This window comes from Pipistrellus kuhlii, unplaced genomic scaffold, assembly GCF_014108245.1.
Source record: "Pipistrellus kuhlii isolate mPipKuh1 unplaced genomic scaffold, mPipKuh1.p scaffold_m20_p_25, whole genome shotgun sequence".
NCBI lineage: Eukaryota > Metazoa > Chordata > Mammalia > Chiroptera > Vespertilionidae > Pipistrellus > Pipistrellus kuhlii.
The window spans coordinates 1,474,882-1,497,500 of record NW_023425524.1 but is presented as its reverse complement, the minus strand read 5'-3'; the positions used below and the strand labels follow the sequence as shown (position 1 = coordinate 1,497,500).

The 22,619-nt window shown below is 50.3% G+C and overlaps 1 protein-coding gene across 1 annotated transcript in view; it reads left to right on the top strand.

Annotated features, from left to right (window-relative positions):
* Positions 1-22,619, top strand: part of DNAH14 (dynein axonemal heavy chain 14) — a 111,907-nt gene that overhangs the window by 74,854 nt on the left and 14,434 nt on the right. The window contains exons 56-74 of the mRNA XM_036453372.2: positions 1,495-1,686; positions 2,066-2,247; positions 2,939-3,047; positions 4,003-4,128; positions 6,337-6,431; positions 7,322-7,481; positions 8,722-8,853; positions 9,880-9,975; positions 10,644-10,784; positions 12,644-12,859; positions 14,297-14,527; positions 15,073-15,194; positions 16,215-16,459; positions 17,244-17,529; positions 17,617-17,743; positions 17,834-18,032; positions 18,767-18,994; positions 20,155-20,240; positions 20,817-20,973. Of these exons, the coding sequence (XP_036309265.1) occupies positions 1,495-1,686; positions 2,066-2,247; positions 2,939-3,047; positions 4,003-4,128; positions 6,337-6,431; positions 7,322-7,481; positions 8,722-8,853; positions 9,880-9,975; positions 10,644-10,784; positions 12,644-12,859; positions 14,297-14,527; positions 15,073-15,194; positions 16,215-16,459; positions 17,244-17,529; positions 17,617-17,743; positions 17,834-18,032; positions 18,767-18,994; positions 20,155-20,240; positions 20,817-20,973 (3,130 nt within the window). The remainder of the gene's footprint in view (positions 1-1,494; positions 1,687-2,065; positions 2,248-2,938; positions 3,048-4,002; positions 4,129-6,336; positions 6,432-7,321; positions 7,482-8,721; positions 8,854-9,879; positions 9,976-10,643; positions 10,785-12,643; positions 12,860-14,296; positions 14,528-15,072; positions 15,195-16,214; positions 16,460-17,243; positions 17,530-17,616; positions 17,744-17,833; positions 18,033-18,766; positions 18,995-20,154; positions 20,241-20,816; positions 20,974-22,619) is intronic.

The following is a 22,619-nucleotide window of genomic DNA, read 5'->3' as shown; positions in this document are numbered from 1 at the left end:
CAAGGAGCCGGCCAGGGGAAGCTGGCGGGGGTCAGGAGGAGCTCTGCGGGGGGAGGGGGTGGCTGTGCAAGGACCAGTTTGAAGGGAGATGTGACCCGTGACCTAGGCCAGCGGTCGGCAAACTCATCAGTCCTCAGAGCCGAATATCAACAGCACGACGACGGACATGTCTCTGGAGAGCCACATTTTTTAAACATAAACTTCTCCTAATGGCACGTCTTCCACCCAGACTCGCCCAGGCCGTGGTGTTTTGTGGAAGAGCCGCCCTCCGGGGGCCAAAGAGCCGCGTGTGGCTCACAAGCCGCGGTTTGCCGGCCACGGACCCAGGCCTCCTGACCCGTGGCTGGTGACTGGCCAGTGGCTTAGTGAACAGATGGATGTGGCCACTCAGCGCCCACGTGTCCGCTGGGCAGGCCACACGGGTCAGCTGATCTCTGGTGCCCACTTCTGCCTCCCGGGGAGTCCTTTGAAAACTGAACTGGGCAGCCCTCCCCTCCTCGCCAGGTCCCTGTGATCGGTCACAAGAAGATGTAAAAGATTCCAGAAACCGAGAGAGAACAATGTCGTATGAATGGCTGCTTCGATTGAGTTGGGGATTTTTTTTTTTTTTAAATGTATATTTTTACTGATTTCAGAGAGGATGGAAGAGGAAGAGACGGAGAGAAACATCAATGATGAGAGAGAATCATGGACCGGCTGCCTCCTGCATGCCCCCTCCTGGGGATCGAGCCCACAGCCCAGGAATTGAACCGTGACCTCCTGGTTCTCTCTCATCGTGGATGTTTCTCTCTCCCCCCCTCCGTCTCCCTTCCTCTCTGAAATCCATAAAAGCATTTTAAAAAAGCAGCAGAGCTCTGTGGGAATTGCCACGTTCCTTAGGAGGGCGCTGGTCGTGGCGGGCACTCCGCACACAGTGGGTCCGTCTCTGCTCCCGAAGGAAAGAACGGACACAAGCTTTAAAGGGTGTGTTCAGCCGAAACCGGTGTGGCTCAGTGGACAGAGCGTCGGCCTGCGGACTGGAAGGTCCCAGGTTCGATTCCGGTCAAGGGCGTGTACCTTGGTTGCGGGCACATCCCCAGTTGGGGTGTGCAGGAGGCAGCTGATCAATGTTTCTAACTTTCTATCCCTCTCTCTTCCTCTCTGTAAAAACAATCAATAAAATATATATATATTTTTAAAAGGGCATGTTCAATAAGACATCCTTTCCAAAGCAATGGATTATATCTTTTTTTTTTAATTGATTTTTTTTTATTGATTTTGTACAGAGAGGAAGGGAGAGGGATAGAGAGTTAGAAACATCGATGAGAGAGAGTCATCGATCAGCTGCCTCTTGCACACTCCCCGCTGGGGATGTGCCCGCAACCAAGGTACATGCCCTTGGCCGGAATCGAACCCAGGACCCTTCAGTCCCCAAGCCGGCGCTCTATCCACTGAGCCACACCGGTTCCAGCTGTGGATTACATCTTCACGACTCCCGCCCCCGCTGCGTTTCAGAGGATACGGAGGAGCCTGCACATCTTCATGATCGTGAGCCCCGCGGGGCCCCAGTTCCGCCGGTTCTGCCGCGTGTACGCCTCCATGATCAGCTCCTGCACCATCGACTGGTACGAGCGGTGGCCGGAGGAGGCGCTGCTGCTGGTCGCCAACTCTTTCCTGAGGAAAAACGTGGATTTAGAGAACAGAGAGGTAAATGTAACTTTTTAAAAATATATATATTTTATTGATTTTTTTTTTTTTACAGAGAGGAAGGAAGAGGGATAGAGAGCTAGAAACATCGATGAGAGAGAAACATCCACCAGCTGCCTCCTGCACACCCCCTACTGGGGATGTGCCCGCAACCAAGGTACATGCCCTTGACCGGATTCGAACCTGGGACCTTTCAGTCTGCAGACCGACGCTCTATCCACTGAGCCACACCGGTTTTGGCTGCTTTCTCTTAATTCTTCATATATATATATATATATATATATATATATATATATATATATGTATGTATGTATATATATATATATGTATGTATATATATATATATATATATATATATATTTTTTTTTTTTTTTTCCAGAACTTGAAGGAAAGACTTGCCCCCTTGTGTGTCCAAATCCACCGGAGTGTGAAAGACTTGAGCACAAAATACTTCCAGGAAACCAGGAGGCGCTATTTTGTCACTCCCCGGAGCTACCTGCGATTCATGGACACCTTCGGGCACATGCTGAGGTCCCGCGAGAAGGAACTGCAAACCAAGAGGTGAGCCCTGAAGGCCGGATCGGGAAGCGTGTTTACTTTCCTTTGTTCGCGTACGTTTCAGTAGACTTTGCGCTGGTGCTTTTATTTGTAACAACAAACCTAAGGCCAAAGCCGGTGTGGACAGAGCGTCGGCCTGCGGACTGAAAGGTTCCGGGTTCGATTCCGGACAAGGGCACGTGACTTGGTTGCGGGCACATCCTCCGTGGGGGGTGTGCAGGCGGCGGCTGGTCGATGTTTCTCTCTCATCGATGTTTCTAACTATCTATCCCTCTCTCTTCCTCTCTGTAAAAAAATCCATACAATATATTTTATTTTATTTTTTTTAATATATTTTATTGATTTTGTACAGAGAGGAAGGGAAAGAGATACAGAGTTAGAAATATCGATGAGAGAGTCATCGATCAGCTGCCTCTTGCACAACCCCTACTGGGGATGTGCCCGCAACCAAGGTCCATGCCCTTGACCGGAATTGAACCTGGGACCTTTCAGTCCCCAAGCCGACGCTCTATCCATTGAGCCACACCGGTTTCGGCTGACCTCGACTTTTGATAGGCATTGCCTTACGCCTGCCGATCTGTCTGGGGAGGATGGGCGTCTCGACCACATTGCCTTCCGGCCGTGGCCCCGGTGTAGCTCGCGTGGCTGACGTTGTGTCGTAAACGGTCCCCTTCCCGCCCCTCTCCTCCTCCAGGGATCGCTTCTACATGGGTCTGTCCAAGATCCTGGAGGCCACGGCTCTGGTCAAGGACATGCAGGAGGAGCTCCTGGTCCTCAGCCCTCAGATAGAACAGAAGACCAAGGTACGTCTCGTTGGGAATCTTTTCTTACTGGTAACACTCCTGTAGCTTAGCACAGGATGGCGTGGCAGAGCTTACATGCTTGTTCGGACACCACGAGGCTGTGTGATCTGTCTCAGCCCCCATTTTCCTTATCTGTCAAGCGAGGGGAACGATAACAACAGTGATAGCAAAATATTAGCATCGTTATCCTACATAATAAAAGCCTAATGTGCTAAGTGTCTGACTGTCCGTTCCACCGTTCGACCAGTCGCTTTGACACGCACTGACCACTGGGGGCAGACGCTCCGACCAGAAGGTTAGCTTGCTGCTGGGGTCTGGCCAATCGGGACTGGGTGAGACAGGCCAGACACGCCCTGCAGCCCTCCCGTGGTCCCTCCTCGGGCACGATCATGCACTGGCGGGGTCCCTCGGCCTGGCCTGTGCCCTCTCGGAATTCAGGACCCCCCGGGGGGATGTCCGAGAGCCGGTTTTGGCCTGATCCCTGCAGGCCAGGCCGAGGGACCCCGCCGGTGCACGAATCCATGCACTGGGCCTCTAGTTTTTTCATATTTAAATATGATGATCAGTATCTAACTAATGGTAAAAAAAAATAAAATAAAATAAAATAAAATAAAATAAAATAAAATAAAATAAAATAAAATAAAATAAAATAAAATAAAAAAACTAGCTAGAAAAATTCCCTAGTTACTCGTCATCTGGAACATTCTGTGGTCAATGGCAAGCTGCCAAGTATTCTGAAGTCATTACGTGTCATTGTTCTTGACGTGTGTTGTACGAAATGATGTCTATCGTCGTCATCTCTGTTAGTCTATTAAAGATATTTCAAGCTGATGCTGATAAATTTTTATAGTAAGGAAATGGGCTATTTGGATTTCTCTTTTTTTTTTCCAAAAAAATAAAATAAAATAAAATCTCTCTTAAAATTCATGCTGAGAAGAATGATTTGCTTCATTAGGAAAAAGAAATGTTAATGGAAAAACTACAGAAGGATTCACAAGTGGTTGAGAAAGTCCAGATGCTCGTGAAGCAGGATGAGGAAATCATGGAAGAGGAAGTGAGGATTGTGGAAGAGCATGCTCATGTAAGACTAAAACAATAACCAGCAGAAATCACTTGGGGATTTTGCAAAAATGACTCCCTAACGCCCACATTTCAGGGGTCGGGCTGGCTGCTCTCCGATATATACATATATATATATATAGTGCCCCAACTCTGGGTACTTCTAATATTTATGCCAACCAATATTAAATGAATACAGAATTACTAGTTCACAGTTAGACGTGGACGTGAATATTTAGAATAAGTGAAGAAATCAAATAATCTACAAAATTGTAAAAGCTGACCATTTTTATAAACATCACACGGTCTAGAAAAATAACAATATTGTTCAATAATTCACTGCCTTAACCACCCGCCCCAAAATACTTTTTTCCTGCATTTTTTTCCCACTGCATACTCTGAGACTGCTTTTTCATAGGGAACTGATTTTATAATTTCATTTCCGATAGAATCTTTAGAATAGTTGATCAAAGTGTGTTTTTCACATGAATAGTTTTTTTTTAGAAAAGTGTATTTCAACCTCATCAATTATTGTTGATAAATGTCATGAACATTTTTGTCAGTATTGCTGTTGAATTTGCTGTAAGCAGCAACGGCATGTCAAGATTTCTTGTCTATCAATTAATTTTAAATACTCTTTGAATTCGTTCACCCGTTTTCCATCAATGTCTTCATTATAGGTGTGTTTTCTGATTTTCATATTTTGATTAATGTCGATATTTTTTGCAAACTCAGCCAGGACCTTGAATTTTTTCCAACGTGATCAGAGGATGCATTCTTCATTTTGACACACAATCACTTTTATTTAACATCCTCAGATTTTTGTCTAATTTGTAAATAACAGCTAAAATGATAAGATACCTTTCACATATCTATATAAGGAACGTAATTTCTCACTTGTGTTATTGAGCCATTGAAAATGTCTTGACTATTGCCTAAAACCCCAGGGATTTTAAAGAACTATTTTTGCACAAACTCCCATCAAAAAGGGTGAACATGCAGCCTGGCCAGTGTGGCCCAGTGGTGGGGCGTCAGTCCATGAACCAGGAGGTCACGGTTCGATTCCCGGTCAAGGGCACAGGCCCGGGTTGCAGGCTCCGTCCCCAGTGTGGGGCGTGCAGGAGGCAGCCGGTCCATGATTCTCATCACTGATGTTTCCGTCTCTCCCTCTCCCTCTCCCTTCCTCTCTGACATCAGAGAGAGTATTTTTTTTTTAAGGGGGAAAGTATGAGCTGTGTTATCAGACCTCCTCAGGAAGCAGCGAGCTTCCCTTGTGTGCGGCTGTCAGGGACAGCCTGGCCATGTGCTCACCGTGGTCAGCATGTAATAATCACATAAAGCATAAACACATGGCAAGGTCACTCCAGGCCTCTCCACGGCCCCGACTCTGCGTCCAGACACCGTAAACATCGTGTGTCTCTCCTCCACAGCCTGGAGCTGAGCGCTGTAGTTCCAAGTTACTCTTTTTTTTTTTTTTTTAAATATACTTTATTGATTTTGTACAGAGAGGAAGGGAGAGAGATAGAGAGCTAGAAACATCGATGAGAGAGAGTCATCGATCAGCTGCCTCTTGCACACCCCCTACTGGGGATATGCCTGCAACCAAGGTACATGCCCTTGACCGGAATCGAACCGGGACCTTTCAGTCCCCAAGCCGACGCTCTATCCATTGAGCCAAACCAGTCCCGGCCCAAGTTACTCTTATAACACGCCCTCTGGCCCTGCTCCTTCATGTCGCACGCCAGGGAAGTTGGAAGTTTCTGGAATTATTGTAGACCTTGTCCTATGTGAGATAGGCTTACCTTTGTTTGTAGGGAAAATAATCCATATAGATAGATAGATAGATAGATAGATAGATAGATAGATATAGATATATATAGATATATATAGATGTATATATAAAAGCTTAGCAACCCGAACACCAAAATGACTGGAATGACTGGTCGCTATGACATGCACGTGCCAGCCAACCCACCCCATCGGGGCAGCCCCTCCCCCAGGCATTCCTCACCCCCAATGGGACCCCACACACACCGACTGGGGGCGGGCCAGTCCCCCCAACCTCCTGCATCCCATCCCCCCTGCCAGCCCGGCCCCATTGGCCCCCGTTGGGACAGGCCGGCTGGACCCCCACCTGAGCACAAATTCGTGCACCGAGCCTCCAGTTAATACGTAATAACACGACTGTAGCCACATCCTTGTGCATCCGGGCCTATCTCCCTTCCTGCAGACAACAGCCCACGAACTGAAGAGCGTGATGCCGGCTCTGGACAAGGCCGTCCTGGCTCTCAACACCCTGGACAAGACCGACATCTCTGAGCTGAGGTGAGTCATTGGCCCGTTTTTTTGTGTGTTTTTTTAATATATTTTATTGATTTTTTTTACAGAGAGGAAGAGAGAGAGATAGAGAGCTAGAAACGTCGATGAGAGAGAAACATCGACCAGCTGCCTCCTGCACACGCCCCACTGGGGATGTGCCCGCCACCAAGGTGCATGCCCTTGACCGGAATCGAACCTGGGACCTTTCAGTCCGCAGACCGACGCTCAACCCACTGAGCCAAACCGGTTTCGGCAACACCCACATTTTTAAAGACACCCAAGGAATGAGAAAAAGCTATGCATCAGCCGTTTGGTCTCCTTACCAAAAATGCTCGTTTAAAAAAAAAAAAAAACTATGCCGAAACCAGGTTGGCTCAGTGGATACATAGAGCGTCAGATTGCGGATTGAAGGGTCCCGGGTTCAATTCCGGTCAAGGGCACGTACCTTGGTTGCGGGCACATCCCCAGTAGTGGGTGTGCAAGAGGCAGCTGATCGATGATTCTCTCTCTCTCATCGATGTTTCTCTCTATCCCTCTCTCTTCCTCTCTGTAAAACAATCCATAAAATATATTTATTTATTTATTTTTAAATATATTTTATTGACCTTTTACAGAGAGGAAGGGAGAGGGATAGAGAGCTAGGAACGTCAATGAGAGAGAGACATCGACCAGCCGCCTCTTGCACACTCCCTACCAGGGATGTGCCTGCAACCAAGGTCCATGCCCTTGACCGGAATCGAACCTGGGACCTTTCAGTCCTCAGACCGACGCTCTATCCACTGAGCCACACCGGTTTCGGCAATAAAATATATTTAAAAAATAAAAATAAATAAAAAAACCTGTACAGCACGTTGGCCGCTGACCGGTGGGTGTGATCTCCCCCCCGTCTGCTGCAGGGTGTACGCGCGCCCCCCGTACCTGGTCCTCACGGTCATGAACGCGGTGTGCACCCTCCTGCAGAAGAAGCCCAACTGGGCCACGGCCAAGCTGCTGCTGTCGGAGACCGGCTTCCTGAAGAAGCTGGTGCAGCTCGACAAGGACCGGCTGCCCGAGAAGGTGCGGAGCCGCTTGCTGGCGGACGCACCACAGACAGGTCGGCGTCAACAAGCCCAGAGTCAGACAGGAGCGTGGCACCACTGGAGCTCTGGCCCAGTGGGTCAATAAAATATATTTTTTAAAAAAGAAAAAGAAAAGAAAATGCCCTATCTCACCCTTTAGATCACACGTGTCAAACACAAGGCCCGCGGGCCAAGTCCGTCCCGCCAGGCCTTGCAATGTGGCCCGCACCGCGCTGTCATCACTGCACTCTGCTGCGTTTCCATCACAGTGACAGTTTATGACTGTTCAGTAAACCATTGGGCCCGCGATTTAGGCTGGATTTTAGATTTTGGCCCCTTCTCTGATTGAGTTCGACACCCCTACTTTAAATAATGAAAACCGGAAAGAGGCAGGAGTGGGAGAAAGTCTAGACGGGTGGGTGAAGTCACATTGTGAAAGTGCAATGAGTGGAGAGCTGTGTCTGAGTTGTTTTGTTTTTGGTGTTTTTTTTGTTTGTTTGTTTTTTAAGATATAATTGGTATATTGGTACTAAAGCCAGTTTGTGCTTAGGCATGAGTGTGGAGGTTTTTTTGTTGTTGTTATTGTTATTTGATTTTTTTAAAAAAAATATATTTTATTGACAGAGAGGAAGAGAGAGGGATAGAGAGTTAGAAACATCGATGAGAGAGAATCATCGATCAGCTGCCTCCTGCACACCCCCTACTGAGGATGCGCCCGCAACCAAGGCACATGCCCTTGACCGGAATCGAACCCGGGACCTTTCAGTCTGACGGCCGACGCTCTATCTACTGAGCCAAATCAGTTTCGGCTTTTATTTGATTTTTACCAAAATCACCCAAGGATATTTTTTCCATTGATTTTTTTAGGGAGAATGGGAGAGGGAAGGGAAAGAGAGAGAGAGAGAGAGAGACAGACAGAGACAGAGAGGGAAACATGGTTATGAGAGAGAGACATCGATCAGCTGCCTCCCGCACGGGGCCAGGGACCGAACCTGGCGAAACCAGCTAGCTACGTGCCTCTGACCGGGAATCCAACCCGAGACCCTCCGATCCAAAGGCCGGGCGCTCTAACCACTGAGCCACCGGCCAGGGCCGGGTACGCCGTTTCTGTTCCACCGGGGAGCAGCGGCTGGGCACGTCCAACAGGAGGCAGAAGGGCACCCTCGGGTGGGCGAGGGGGCACTCCCCGATCGGGGACGGGTCTCGCTCACGTGACGCCTCGCCCCCGTCCTGCCCAGGTCTTCGTGAAGCTGAAAAAATTCCTGGTCTTGCCCGACTTCAACCCCAAAAAGATCGCCCTCGTGTCGCTGGCCTGCTGCTCCATGTGCGAGTGGATCATCGCGCTCAGCAACTACCACGACGTGAAGAAGGTGCGAGGCCGCCGGGAGGGGGCGGCCCTGGGCACGGGGGAAGGGGTCCCGGGGTGTGCTTCTAGTGATTAACATTCTAATTAAGCCGAGACCGGTGTGGCTCAGTGGATAGAGCGTCGGCCTGCGGACTGAAAGGTCCCGGGTTCGATCCTGGTCAAGGGCATGTACCTTGGTTGCGGGCACATCCCCAGTAGGGGGTGGGTGTGCAAGAGGCAGCTGGTCGATGACTCTCTCTCATCGATGTTTCCAACTCTCTATCTCTCTCTCACCCTTCCTCTCTGTACAAAATCAATAAAATATATTTTTAGAAAAATAAATAAGTAAATAAAATAAAATTCTAATTAAAAAATATTTTTATTGGCTTCAGCGAGGAAGGGAGAGGGAGGGAGAGAGAGAGAGAGAGAAACATCAATGATGAGAATCACTGATGAGCTGCCTCCTTCAACCAGAGTCCCAACGGTCACGCTCCCGTCTGGCCATTAAGACGCACGTGAACTTCCCGGGAGAGAATACGCGGAGACAGACGCTCCCCGTCACCGCGCACGGGCCCGCGCACCCAGCCGGCAAGCCCTCCTGCCCAGTCCTGCTCTTTATGGCCAGGCCACTCTCCTTCCGCTTGTTTGCCTTCCCACGTGTCGCCACCTCCAACTACTTTATGTCTCTTCCGTCCACGTGATTCTCTGCCAGTTCGTATGAAGGGTTGACACTTATCGATGCCATTTACACTAAAGTGGCATGTTCGCCCCAGCCGGTGTGGCTCAGTGGATACAGCGTCGGCCTGCGGACCGAAGGGTCCCGGGTTCCATTCCGGTTAAGGGTGCGTGCCCAGGTTGTCAGCTTGGTCCCCCGTGTGGGGCGTGTAGGAGGCAGCCGATCCGTGATTCTCTCTCATCGTGGATGTATCTGTCTCTCCCCCTCCCCCTTCCTCTCTGAGATCAGTAAAAATATATTTTTTAAATAAAGTGGCATTTTTAAGAAGCGAACTTGACCTCCCTAACGCTCGAATGTTGCGACTTTCCCTTGAAGGTGGTGGGCCCCAAGCAGGTCCAGGTGGCTGAGGCCCAGAACATTCTGAGAATCGCGCGGCAGAGGCTGGCGGAAAAGCAGAGAGGTTTGCAGCTGGTAAGAAGGCTTTTCTCCTTGCCAAACTGTCAATGCCTTTATGAACTTAGACAGCCACCTCAGGAAAGAGCCATGCTCTCGGTAGGATTCCTACATTTAAGGTAAAAGGGGGAGTATAGTGAAGGTAGTAAGGGCTGAATTACGATGAAACCAGAGCCCCGGTGCACGAAATTCACGCGAGAGTAGGCCTTCCTGCCGAAGCCGGTGTGGCTCAGTGGATAGAGCACATGTGTCAAACACAAGGCCCGCGGGCCAAATCCGTCCCGCCAGGCCTTGCAATGTGGCCCGCACCGCGCTGTCATCACTGCACTCCGCTGCGTTTCCATCACAATGACAGTTTATGACTGTTCAGTAAACCATTCGGCCTGTGATTTAGGCTGGATTTTAGATTTTGGCCCCTTCTCTGATTGAGTTCGACACCCCTAGGATAGAGCGTCGGCCTCTGGACTAAAAGGTCCCGGGTTCGATTCGGGTCAAGGGCACGTGCCTCGGTTGTGGGCACATCCCCAGTGGGGGGCCGTGCAGGAGGCACCTGATGGATGTTTCTCTCTCGTCGACGTTTCTGACTCTCTGTTCCCTCTCTCTCCCTCTCTGTGCAAAATCAATAAAACACACTTTTAAAAAATAAAGGAATGAATGAAATAAGATGAAAATAAATTGTCTTTCAGGTTGAAGACCATCTGCAGTTTTTGCAGGCGGCCTACAGAGACATCGTTGCCGAGAAAGACGTGCTGGCAGCTCGAAGACAGCTGGCCACCAGGCGCATGTACTGTGCGTCCGTGTTGCTCACCGCCCTGGGCGACGAGAAGGTGTGGCGTTTGCGGGTCCTCCGTCTCCTTCATTAATGTCTCACGCTTGTCTTCACACGGCGGTCACTGACCCCACAGTCAGAGCTGTCGCTCGTCCCTAAGACGGCACACACCCCCTGGTCTGTGCGGTGCCGAGTAAAACTCGGTGAGAACGTCAGGCTCTCTTCTCTAAGTATCAGCACGGACGGGGCTGGAAGGGAGGAGGAGACGCCGGGAAAGGAAAAGAACGTTTGTTTTCTTTCTTTTTTTTTTAATATATTTTATTGATTTTTTTACAGATTGGAAGAGAGAGGGACAGAGAGCTAGAAACATCGATGAGAGAGAGTCATCGACCAGCTGCCTCTTGCACACCCTCTACTGGGGATGTGCCCGCAACCTAGGTACATGCATGCCCCTGACCGGAATCGAACCCGGGCCCTTTCAGTCCGCAGGCCGACGCTCCATCCACTGAGCCGCCCCGGTTTTGGCGGAGGACATTTTCTTTTGTTCTGTGCGTCTTCTGACCCTTTTCGCCTCATCTAATTATTTCTCCTCTAACTCGTCTTCCTTGTCCCTCCCGGAATCCCTGGTGAGCTGAGTAGGTGTAGTTATATACTTCAGCTCTCGCAAAGGGTGTGACAGAATCCCCCCAAAATAATTTTAATTTAGTTTAAGGAGAGACCCCTGAGGGCAGGAGGAAGGAGGTTATGAAGTTAGACCCATCCGAGGGAGATAACATCCCTCCATGTATGTCCTCGCGAGCATGCGTGTTGAGCGGCGGTCTAGCATCGGCCTTATCCCAGACGGTGAGCTCCCAGAGGTTGGGTACTTGACCCGCACGCCTCGTTTATGGACAGTCGAGCACAGACATGGCCGTGGAAGGAGGCGCACCGCCAGGGGGCGTGGGCTCAGATCCCAGCGGCCCAAGGAGAGCTTTGTGGACTTGAGCAAGTTGCCTGACTTCTCCAGCCTTCAGCTTCCTCCTCTTCATTCCTGTGAAGTCAGTGGCTTTTATTTAACAGGATATTGAAAGAGTCAAGTGAGATTTTCAAAGCAAAGTGTCAGATAAGTGAGGATTTAATAAGTATTGCTCATCATCATTATTATTATTGGGCACCATCCTATATAATAGGTAATGTGCAAATTGACCATCACTCCAACACATAATATGGCTGCCCCCATGTGGACACAAGATGGCCAACAGTTTGGGGGGGGGACTAGGCCTGCAGGGGAGGGCAATTGGGGGGACCAAGCCGGCAGGGGAATGCAGGTGGGGGCAACCAGGCTGTCAAGGGGATGATAGTTAGGGTGACCAGGCTGGCAGAGGATGGCAATTAGGGGCAATCAGACCAGAAGGGGAGCAGTTAGGCGTCAATCAGATTGGCAGGGGAGTGGTTAGGGGGTGATCAGGCTGGCAGGCAGGCAGGCAAGTGGTTGGGAGCCAGCAGCCCTGGGTAGTGAGAGGAATGTCCCAGATTGGAGAGGGTGCAGTCTGGGCTGAGGGACAATCCCTCCCCATCCCTACCCCTGGTGCACAAATTCCATGCACCAGGCTTCTAGTTAATAATATAGTACGATTTATTTGTAAATTACCCCGCCTTATTACACAAAGAATTTGAAATGCCTATCAATCTTAGCAAATATGATCCCATTGACAAACCCAAAAAACAGGACTCACATTCCCTTTAAAAAATAATAATAATAATAATGCGCGTGTTTCCATTTTAGCCATTATTAATTACATTGCATCTACCGCAGGAGAAGAGGAATAGAAACGGCCACCACCGGTCCAGCTGGGAGGCCCTTTAATTTCCAAGATGTCTCAAAGCAGCAGCTGTTTCTAGCAAATACCAGTAACGCGTTTTTATTCTCACGTTTAGATCCGATGGCAGGAAACGATCGATCAGATAGACAGCAAGCTGGAGGGCATTGTGGGGGACATGCTGATGTCGGCCGCGTGCATCGTCTACAGCGGGGTGCTGACTCCGGAGTTCCGCCAGCTGATCGTGAACGAATGGGAGAAACTGTGCGCCAAAAGCAGCATTTCTCTGTCTTCCAAGTTTTCTTTAATCGAGGTCATGGCACAAACCCAGCAGGTACCGATGTAGCTGTTATCCGGTCAAGTGGCTTTATTGTGGATTTGGATTTTGCGTGGGCATTTTTTTTTTATTTTTTATTTTTTGGCGTGGACCTTTCCCCCCCGAATTATGTTGATAATGGAAAGTTCTGAAGTCTGTTCTAGGCCTTACATTGTTTTGTTTTGGTTTTGTTTTGGTTTTTAAATATATTTTATTGATTTTTTTACAGAGAGGAAGGGAGAGAGATAGAGAGTTAGAAACGTCGAGGAGAGAGAAACATCGACCAGCTGCCTCTTGCACACCCCCTACCGGAGATATGCCTGCAACCAACATACATGCCCTTGACCGGAATCGAACCTGGGACCTTTCAGTCCGCAGACCGACGCTCTACCACTGAGCCACACCGGTTTTGGCCTTAAATTGTTTTGTTTTTTTAAGTTATATTTTTAATTCCTCAATTAGTTATATCTACTAGTTCCCATTCTCTGGGCAAAAGTCACACACAAAAAATATATATATATATATAGACAGTGTAGTAGGATAATAATGAGAAAAATAAAATTAAAAAAAAATATATATATATATTTTATTTTTTTTTCCTCATTATAATCCTACTACACTGTCTAATAAAGATAGCCAACTTCCTCCCCCGAGACTCCTTTTGTTACAGAAAACCGAGGAAGAGCAAAGCAATGCTTTGTAGGGGTGTCGAACTCAATCAGAGAAGGGGCCAAAATCTAAAATCCAGCCTAAATCGCGGGCCGAATGGTTTACTGAACAGTCATAAACTGTCATTGTGATGGAAACGCAGCGGAGTGCAGTGATGACAGCGCGGTGCGGGCCACATTGCAAGGCCTGGCGGGACGGATTTGGCCCGCGGGCCTTGTGTTTGACACATGTGCTTTAGAGAGATGGAGTTACGTTTATTACGTACGCACGGGACCAGAGGAAAATGTCTCTCCAATTCTGGGCCCCGACCTGCAGGCATTTCCCCTAGTTATATCTTTTTACCTTCTTGGTCTCCCAACTATCGAGAGTTTCCGGCCCCTTTCTGCAAAGTTCTTACAGGGCCCCTATGTCCTTGGGCCTTGAGACCTCAACCAGAGGAGGCCTGGTCTGGCGCCAGCACGGATAGCCTTGTCTGGGGAAGGTCTAATGGCCTCTCTGAAGTGGGAGTCGTCTTGGCAAGCAAGAACCCTTCAGTCCACAGGCCAACGCTCTATCCACTGAGCCACACCGGCTAGGGCCGGCGTGATCACTACCCTTGCACTTAGGGTGGGGGTGGGGCGCGTTATTAAGTCAAAGAAGGGTTACGTGGACAGCAGCGTGGCAGGACCACGCCGATGGATGGGGGCCGCCGAGCGAGCGGCCAGCGGGAGGGCATGTCCCGTAGGTACTTACTAACCACGTGAGGAAGTTCATAAAACAACGAGAGCATCCGCGGTCTCCCTCCAGATCCGCCGCTGGCACCAGCAGGGCCTGCCTCTCGGCAGGTATCTAACGGAAAACGCCGTCCTGATCCAGAACGGCCTGTCGTGGCCTCTGCTGATTGACCCCTACAGGCAAGCGTACGGCTGGATCCGCCAGATGGAGGGGCCGGGCCTGCAGGAGTTCTCCTTCAGGGACAGCGGCTACATCAAGAAAATCGAAAACGCCATCAAGACGGGAGGGAGCGTCCTCCTGCAGGTGCGTGCCCCACGCGGCCGGCTCCCCTCGGCCCCGGCCGCGGACACGTACCTTGTATGCACGGAGCAGAAACAGCCTGACTGAGACCTTGTAGAAAGCGGCAGCGGAGGGAAATACATGCGTATACGCCGTGAGTTTTCGGCGTCCAGTTCTCTCAGGTCTGTCCTTCACCGGTATCCAGATGTTCACAGATTGGCTTTTTTTTTTTTTTAATAAATTTATTTTTCTTTTCTTTTTTTAAATATATTTTATTGACGTTTTACAGAGAGGAAGAGAGAGATAGAGAGAGCTAGAAACATCGATGAGAGAGAATCATCGATCAGCCGCCTCCTGCACACACCCCCCACTGGGGATGTGCCCGCAACCAAGGTCCATGCCCTCGACCGGAATCGAGCCCGGGACCTTTCAGTCCGCAGGCCGACGTTCTATCCACTGAGCCACACCGGTTTCGGCAAGATGGGCATTTCTTAAAGCTGTGTCTTTTCCACCGGTTGATGGTGTGTGTGAGGGGAGCTTATTGAACTCGCATCTCCTGGGTTTTCCAGAACCTGCCTGAAACCTTGTCTCCAAGTCTGAAGGCGATTTTGAAGAAGGACATCTATCAGCGGAGAGGACAGTCTTTCATCCGCGTCAGCGATTATGACATTGAATACAACTCCAAGTTCAGGTAACGTCCCCCTCCGTCCGAAGGGAATGGGGCTGTCCCCTCCTATTGGGCTGCCGTCAGGTCTGGCCGCCCCTCTCCATGCCCCCAGGTCCCACCTGCCCCAAGCCGCCCCCCTCCGCACGCTCTGCTCTCCGGGGAGCAGACAGGCCTGTCCTGATAGAACACGTCATGTCACTCCTCTGCTCCACCATCCGCCGCCTTCTCGCTCCGGGGAAAACCCATCGTTTTATCACGGTCGGCAAACTGCGGCTCGAGAGCCACATGCGGCTCTCGGGCCCCTTGAGTGTGGCTCCTCCATAAAACACCACGGCCTGGGCGAGTCTGTGTTGAAGAAGTGGCGTTAGAAGACGTTTAAATTTAAAAAATGTGGCTCTCCGAAGAAATGTCCATCGTTGTGCTGTTGGTAGTTGGCTCTATGGACGGATGAATTTGCCGACCACTGGGCTAGGGCAGGTCAAAGCGCCTACTATTGAGCATTCGTCTTCACTGTGTCCTGATGTGTAGACCACATGTAGAACGAACATCACTGATGGTTGCGTTTCTATTTTTATTTTTTTTAAATATATGTTATTGATTTTTCACATATATATTTTTTTAATGTATGTTATTGATTTTTCACAGAGAGGAAGAGAGAGGCATAGAGAGTTAGAAACATTGATGAAAGAGAAACATCGATCAGATGCCTCCTGCACACACACACACACACACCCCCAATGGGGATGTGCCCATAACCAAGGTACATGCCCTTGACCGGGATCGAACCCGGGACCCTTCAGTCCGCAGGCTGGCGCTCTGTCCACTGAGCCACACCGGTTTCTGCGTGATGTTTGCATTTTCAAAGTCATATGTCCCAAATGTATTCACCGAGTATAAACGGAGAGCCTACTTGTGTACAAGGCAGAATAGCACTGAAAACGAACCTTGTTAACTTCCAGGAGAAATAGTAGCTTTTCCATCACTCAAGGAAAGGGTCCTTATTTTCCCCTCGGACTGACCGATGGAACCTCTCTCGTGTCTCAGGCTGTACATATCCACAGAGATAGACAACCCCGACTTCCCTCCCACCGTCTACAACTTCGTCAACGTCATCAACTTCACGGTCACCTTCCAAGGCCTGCAGGATCAGCTCTTGTCCACCATCGTCACCCACGAGGTGCCTCACCTGGAAAACCAGCGCTTCCAGCTGCTGGAGAGCATCTCCCTGGACGCCACGACTCTGGAGGAGCTGGAGGAGAAGACGCTCAACCTGCTGGAGAACACACAAGGCAAGCGGAGGCGCTTAGAGGCGCCCGAGCTGGTGCGGCTCAGTGGGTAGAGCGTTGGCCTGTGGACTGAAGGGTCCCAGGTTTGATTCCAGTCACATCCCCAGTAGGGCGTGTGCAAGAGACAGCTGATCAATGATTCCCTTTCGTTGATGTTTTTAACTCTCTATCCCTCTCTCTTCCTCTCTGTAAAAAATCACTAAAATCTTTTTTTTTAAATAAAAAAAATTAAAAGAGTACAGAATGAGCCGAAACCGGTTTGGCTCAGTGGCGAGGGCGTCGGTCTGCGGACTGAAGGGTCCCAGGTTCGATTCCGGTCAAGGCCATGTACCTTGGTTGCGGGCACATCCCCAGTGGGGGGGCGTGTAGGAGGCGGCTGGTCGATGTTTCTCTCTCATCGATGTTTCTAGCTCTCTATCCCTCTCTCTTCCTCTCTGTAAAATATCAATAAAATATTTTTTAAAATATATATTTTATTGATTTTGTACAGAGAGGAAGTGAGAGAGATAGAGAGTTAGAAACATGGATCAAAGAGAGTCATCGATCAGCTGCCTCTTGCATACCCCCTACTGGGGATATGCCCGCAACCAAGGTACATGCCCTTGACCGGAATCGAACCCGGGTCCCTTCAGTCCCCAAGCCGACACTCTATCCATTGAGCCAAACCGGTCTTGGCTATCAATAAAATATTTTTTAAAAATAAAAATAAAGAGAGTACAGAATGAGGAAGCTGCCGTGGACTCTCGGGGTGGTTTTTATTTACATTCGTTTGCTGTTTTGCGCTCAGGGTGTGTGCTGGATAACGAGGAGATCATAGACACCCTGAGAAAATCCAAGATCACCTCCAACGAGATCTCCCAGCGCATCAGCGAGACGGAGAAGGCGGAGAGCGAGATCCAGGCAAACCGGGAGAGCTACCTCCCGGTCGCCACCCGCGGCGCCCTACTCTACTTCGTGGTGGCCAGCCTCCCCCGGGTCAACCACCTGTACCAGTTCTCCCTGGACTGGTTCCGCCAGGTCTTCCTCTCCTCGGCGGTCTCCAGGGGCAAGGAGCAGGAGGAGCCCGGGTCCAGGTGGGAGAGGGCCTCTCTGAGAAGGTCTCTCGGCAGCCCCTCCCGGGAGCACGGGAGCCACTCCAGGGAGCACGCACGTTCCTCCAGGGAGCACGCAAGCCCCTCCAGGGAGCACGTCAGCCCCTCCCGGGAGCACAAGCTCAAGCTGGAGAGGCGCCCCCTGGAGAGGCGCCTGCGGGGCGCGGTGGACGCGCTGACCACGAGCGTATTTAAGGTGAGGCCCGAGGGAGGGCGGGCGCCGCAGGGGCGGCCCTGGCTCTGGCTGAGCTGGCCTGACAGCCGGCTCCCGCCGCCGTCCCCGCAGGTGGTGACCGCGGCCCTCTTCAACAAGCACAAGCTCTGCTTCTCCTTCCTGCTCTGCACCGCCATCATGAAGCACAGCGCCCGCGACAGCCACCCCGTGGACGCCATCGGCTCCCTCCCCGGGGAGGAGTGGACCATCTTCCTCTACTCGAGCACCCTGGCCAACACCGAGGGCGTCATGCCCATGCCCCGACTCAACAGTGAGTGGAGGCCGCGGCTCCGGGTTCGGCGACGACGTATTGTTGCGGGCTTCCCCGCGAATGACGACCCCCCCGCCCCCCCCGTCAGCCGCGTTGGAATTCAGGAAGCCTTGATTATACGGGCTCGAGTCCGGCTCGCGTCTCGACTGACACGGCAGCGAGCCACGAGAGCCCAGGCCCCCTCTAAGCACGCCACTTTTACCCCCGTCTTAGGGATGCCCGGCGGATTATGACTGGCTGAAAGCTTTAACAAAGAAAGGACAGCGAGAAGCTATAGCCCCAGGGTGCGCTACAGGCTCCCCCCCACCTTCCTGTCCTACACCGGAACCCTCTGAAATCCTCCAGACACAGGAGGGCATCTGCGAGAATAGGTTATAGGCACCATGTGGGCTCCCATGTATTATATATATATATATATATATATATATATATATATATAAAAGCCTACGTGACTGTTCTGACCGGTTGACCGGTTGCTAGGACACGCAACGACCACCAGGGGGAAGTGCCTGCATTGCGCATGTGCTCCCTGGTGGTCCGTGCACGCACTAGCGTCCGGTAGACTGGTCATTCTGGTCATTCCGCCATCCGGTCACCGGGCTTTTATGATATAGAATCGTTATACGAAATGGCTTTCTCCCAACCATAGGTACTTACCCAGCATCCACTTGGCAGTGCGTCCCTCGGGGACAGGTGTGTCTCCTCCGCCGCGACCGTTTCTCCTCCCCCACCAGGCCTGTACGAGACGTGCAGGAGGCGGCACCTGCAGTGGGTCTCCCACCCGCGGTGGAAGCAGTGCCTGTACCTCAGCGGGCGGCTGGAAGCCTTCTCTCTCCTGTGCCGGTCCCTGCTGTCCAACGTGGCTCAGTGGAGCGCGTTCCAAGACAGCCAGGCGCTGTACGTCCTGCTGGCCACGCCTTTCTACCCCGAGCCGGAGGACAGCGAGAGGTCCCCGGAGGAAAGTAAGAGGCCTAACTTGCTCTCAGCCGTGTGTGTGTGTGTGTGTGTGTGTGTGTGTGTGTGTGTGTGTATAGAGTATCACCTTACAGATGGAGTAGCTTAGAGGATGAACCATCCAAGAGAGGAACATTACTGTGTTGTAAGCACCTCTTTCTTTAAAAAAAAAAAATATTTTTTTAATTGATTTCAGAGAGGAAGGGAGATGGGGAGAGAGAAGCATCCATGATGAGAGAGAGTCATAAATCGGCCGCCTCCTGCACGCCCCCTACTGGGGATGGAACCCACAACTCGGGCACGTGCCCTTGACTGGAACCGAACCCGGGACCCTTCAGTCCACAGGCTGATGCTCTATCCACTGAGCCATACAGCTAGGACTAACAGATGTGTTTTAGATATTGTTGGCTATTGTTTTTTTTTAATATATTTTATTGATTTTTTACAGAGATGAAGTGAGGGATAGAGAGTTAGAAACATCGATGAGAGAGAATCGTCAATCAGCTGCCTCCTGCACACCCCCCACCGGGAATGTGCCCGCAACCCAGGCACATGCCCCTGACCGGAATCGAACCCGGGACCCTTCAGTCCGCAGGCCGGCGCTCTATCCACTGAGCCCAGCAGCTAGGGCTAACAGATGTGTTTTAGAGATTGTTTTATATAAGAGATGTGTTTCAGAAATTGCATAGGCAATAGAACTTAATTTAAATGACTTGTTACTTTTAATATCTTTTTTCATTTTTTTTATTTTTATTTTTTTTTTATTTTTTTCAATTTGAGCTCTTCCTCCTCACTTTTCCCTGCCCCTTCCACCCACGTCACCCCTCTTCGGGGTACACCACCCCGAGTCCGGTCTCCTTCCATCACCATTCATCCCCCTATGCCTCCTCAACTTCCCCTTCTCTCCTTCCCTTCCCCCCTCTGCCCCCCACAATCACCACACTGCTGTCCGTGCCCAAGGCTTCATTCTCTTCTTTTTCTCAATTCCCCTTCCCCCTCCACCCAGCACCCCCCCGCCGCCACCACCTCCGATAGCTGGCAGCCTGCTTTCTACCCATGCGTCTGTCTCCGCTCGGATTGTTGTTCCTTTCCGTTCCTTTGCGGCGTCTTTCCGTGACCCGAAGCATCCCATGGCTAATCCCGGTTTCCTTCTCTCCATCACACCCAGCTGAATTTCTGAATGAACACGAAGAGTTACGGAGTCCCGTCAATTTTCCCTGGGAGAAACTCACCCCATTTCAAAGGCTCATTCTGGTAAGGTGCGCCGGGAGCAAATAATTGGCATTCTAAGTGTTTCAAGCGCTTTTCACAGCCACTGAAACCCTTCGGATTGAAGACTGAGTAAGCAGCCTGGCCACTGTAGCTCAGGGGTTGAGCCGGGAGCTAGGAACCAGAAGGTCACGTCTCGATTCCGGGTCAGGGCACAGGCTCAGGCCCAGGTTGCGAGCTCCATCCCCAGTGTGGGGGGTGCAGGAGGCAGCTGATCCATGATTCTCACCATTGATGTTTCTCTCTCTCTCTCTCTCTCTCTCTCTCTCTCTCTCTCTCTCTCTCTCCCCCCCTCTCTGAAATCAATAAAATATATATATATATATATATATATATATATATATATATATATATATATATATATATATTTCAAGTCCTTGGGGTTGAAAATGAGAACGGTGGAGACAGTCTGTCCATGCTGGATGGGCCGGTGAGACAGACAGAGCAGGAGCCAGCCGCACTCAGGGGACACAGGGTCGTGACCGACCACCCGGAGGGCGCAGATCCCGCCCAGAGACGGGGTCCGGGCCCCACCCCTTCAGCTTCCGTCGTCTTTCCCAGATAAAAGTCCTCAGGCCGGAGCGTCTGAAGAACTCGGTGAGGAAGTTTGTCACTGAGAAGATAGGAAGCAAATACATCCACAGAACCGGAATCAACCTGAGGGAGTCCTACAAGGACTCCTGCGCCTGCGCCCCGGTGATGCTGATCCACGCGCGAGGTGAGCCGTCTGTAAGACGCGGAGAAGTGAGGCCGCGTCCGCTTTAAAACGTCTTCCCGTCGCCGGGGCCGGTTTGGCTCAGTGGATAGAGCGTCGGCCTGGGGACTGAAGGGTCCCAGGTTCGATTCCGGTCAAGGGCATGTACCTTGGTTGCGGGCACATCCCCAGTAGGGGGTGTGCAAGAGGCAGCTGATTGATATTTCTCTCTCATTGATGTTTCTAACTCTCTATCTCTCTCCCTTCCTCTCTGTACAAAATCAATAAAATATATTTAAAAAATAAATAAATAAATAAATAAAAATAAAAATAAAATATCTTCCCGTTCTAGACTGAACATAAACTGTGCACCTATGGATGAAGACAATGGGGAGAGGGGAAAGGGCAGAGGGTGGGGTGGGAACCTGGTGGAGGAGAGCAATGGTGGGGGGGGGGGGGAAGAGGAACATTTGTAATAATATGAACAATAAAAACTTATTAAAAAAAAATATCTTCCCGTTCTATGTAAAAGGGACGGATTAAAACGTTAAAGCACAGTAAGAAGGAACCTTTTGCCCAGCTGGCGTGGCCCAGTGGTTGCGGTTCGATTCCCCGTCAAGGGCACAGGCCTGGGCTGTGAGTTCTATCCCCCAGTGGGGGGGCGTGCTGGAGGCAGCCCATCAGTGATTCTCTCTCATCGTTGATGTTTCTATCTCTCTCTCCCTCTCCCTTCCTCTCTGAAATCAATAAAAGTACATTTTTTAATTTATGTTTTTAAAAATATATATTTTTTTTTTATTGAATTTTTTTTTTTTTTTTTTTTTTTTTTTTTTACAGAGAGGAAGGGAGAGAGAGAGCATCAGAAACATCAATGAGAAAGAAACATCGACCAGCTGCCTCCTGCACACCCTCCACCGGGGATGTGCCCGCAACCAAGGTACATGCCCTTGACCGGAATCGAACCCGGGACCCCTCAGTCCGTAGGCCGATGCTCTATCCACCGAACCAAACCGGTTTTTTCAAAAGTACATATTTTTTTAAAAGCAAACAATGATCCCTTGTAAAAGTGTAACAGGGCAAAGATTTACGAATATGAAAGCATGTATCAGCACGGGTTTTCTGAGCAGACAGAAACTGTGTGGACAGGAAATAGCTCCCTGACTCATATTATTGACCAGAAAGTTGAGATTTCCCTTGTATTCGTTGACTGCTTAATTAGCATCGACTCATAAAAAAATATATACGTTTGAAAAGGAACTATCAGAAATCTGTCCTCTGACCCAGCTCTTGTATTCCTCAAAACCCCCAATGCTTTTTTTTTTTTTTTTTCATTTTCTTGTCTTGGATCTTCAGACCCTAAGCAAAATACTTTCTTCATGTATCTTCTGTTCCTCATCATCTCCAAATCAAACGTGCCCTGAGGACTCACCGTTTTCAGACGTGGATTCCACTGGGCAAAACTCTTGCTCAAAAGGCCTTTCATGTACAGACTCTCTCGTCGGAAACCCTCCTGTGTAGAACACCTGTCCCCGAGCCTGCCACATATGTGCCGTCCTTTCCTTAAAGACTTGGCCCACTGAAACCGGTGTGGCTCAGTGGATAGAGCGTCGGCCTGCGGACTGAAGGGTCCCGGGTTCAATTCCGGTCAAGGGCATGTGCCTTGGGTGCGG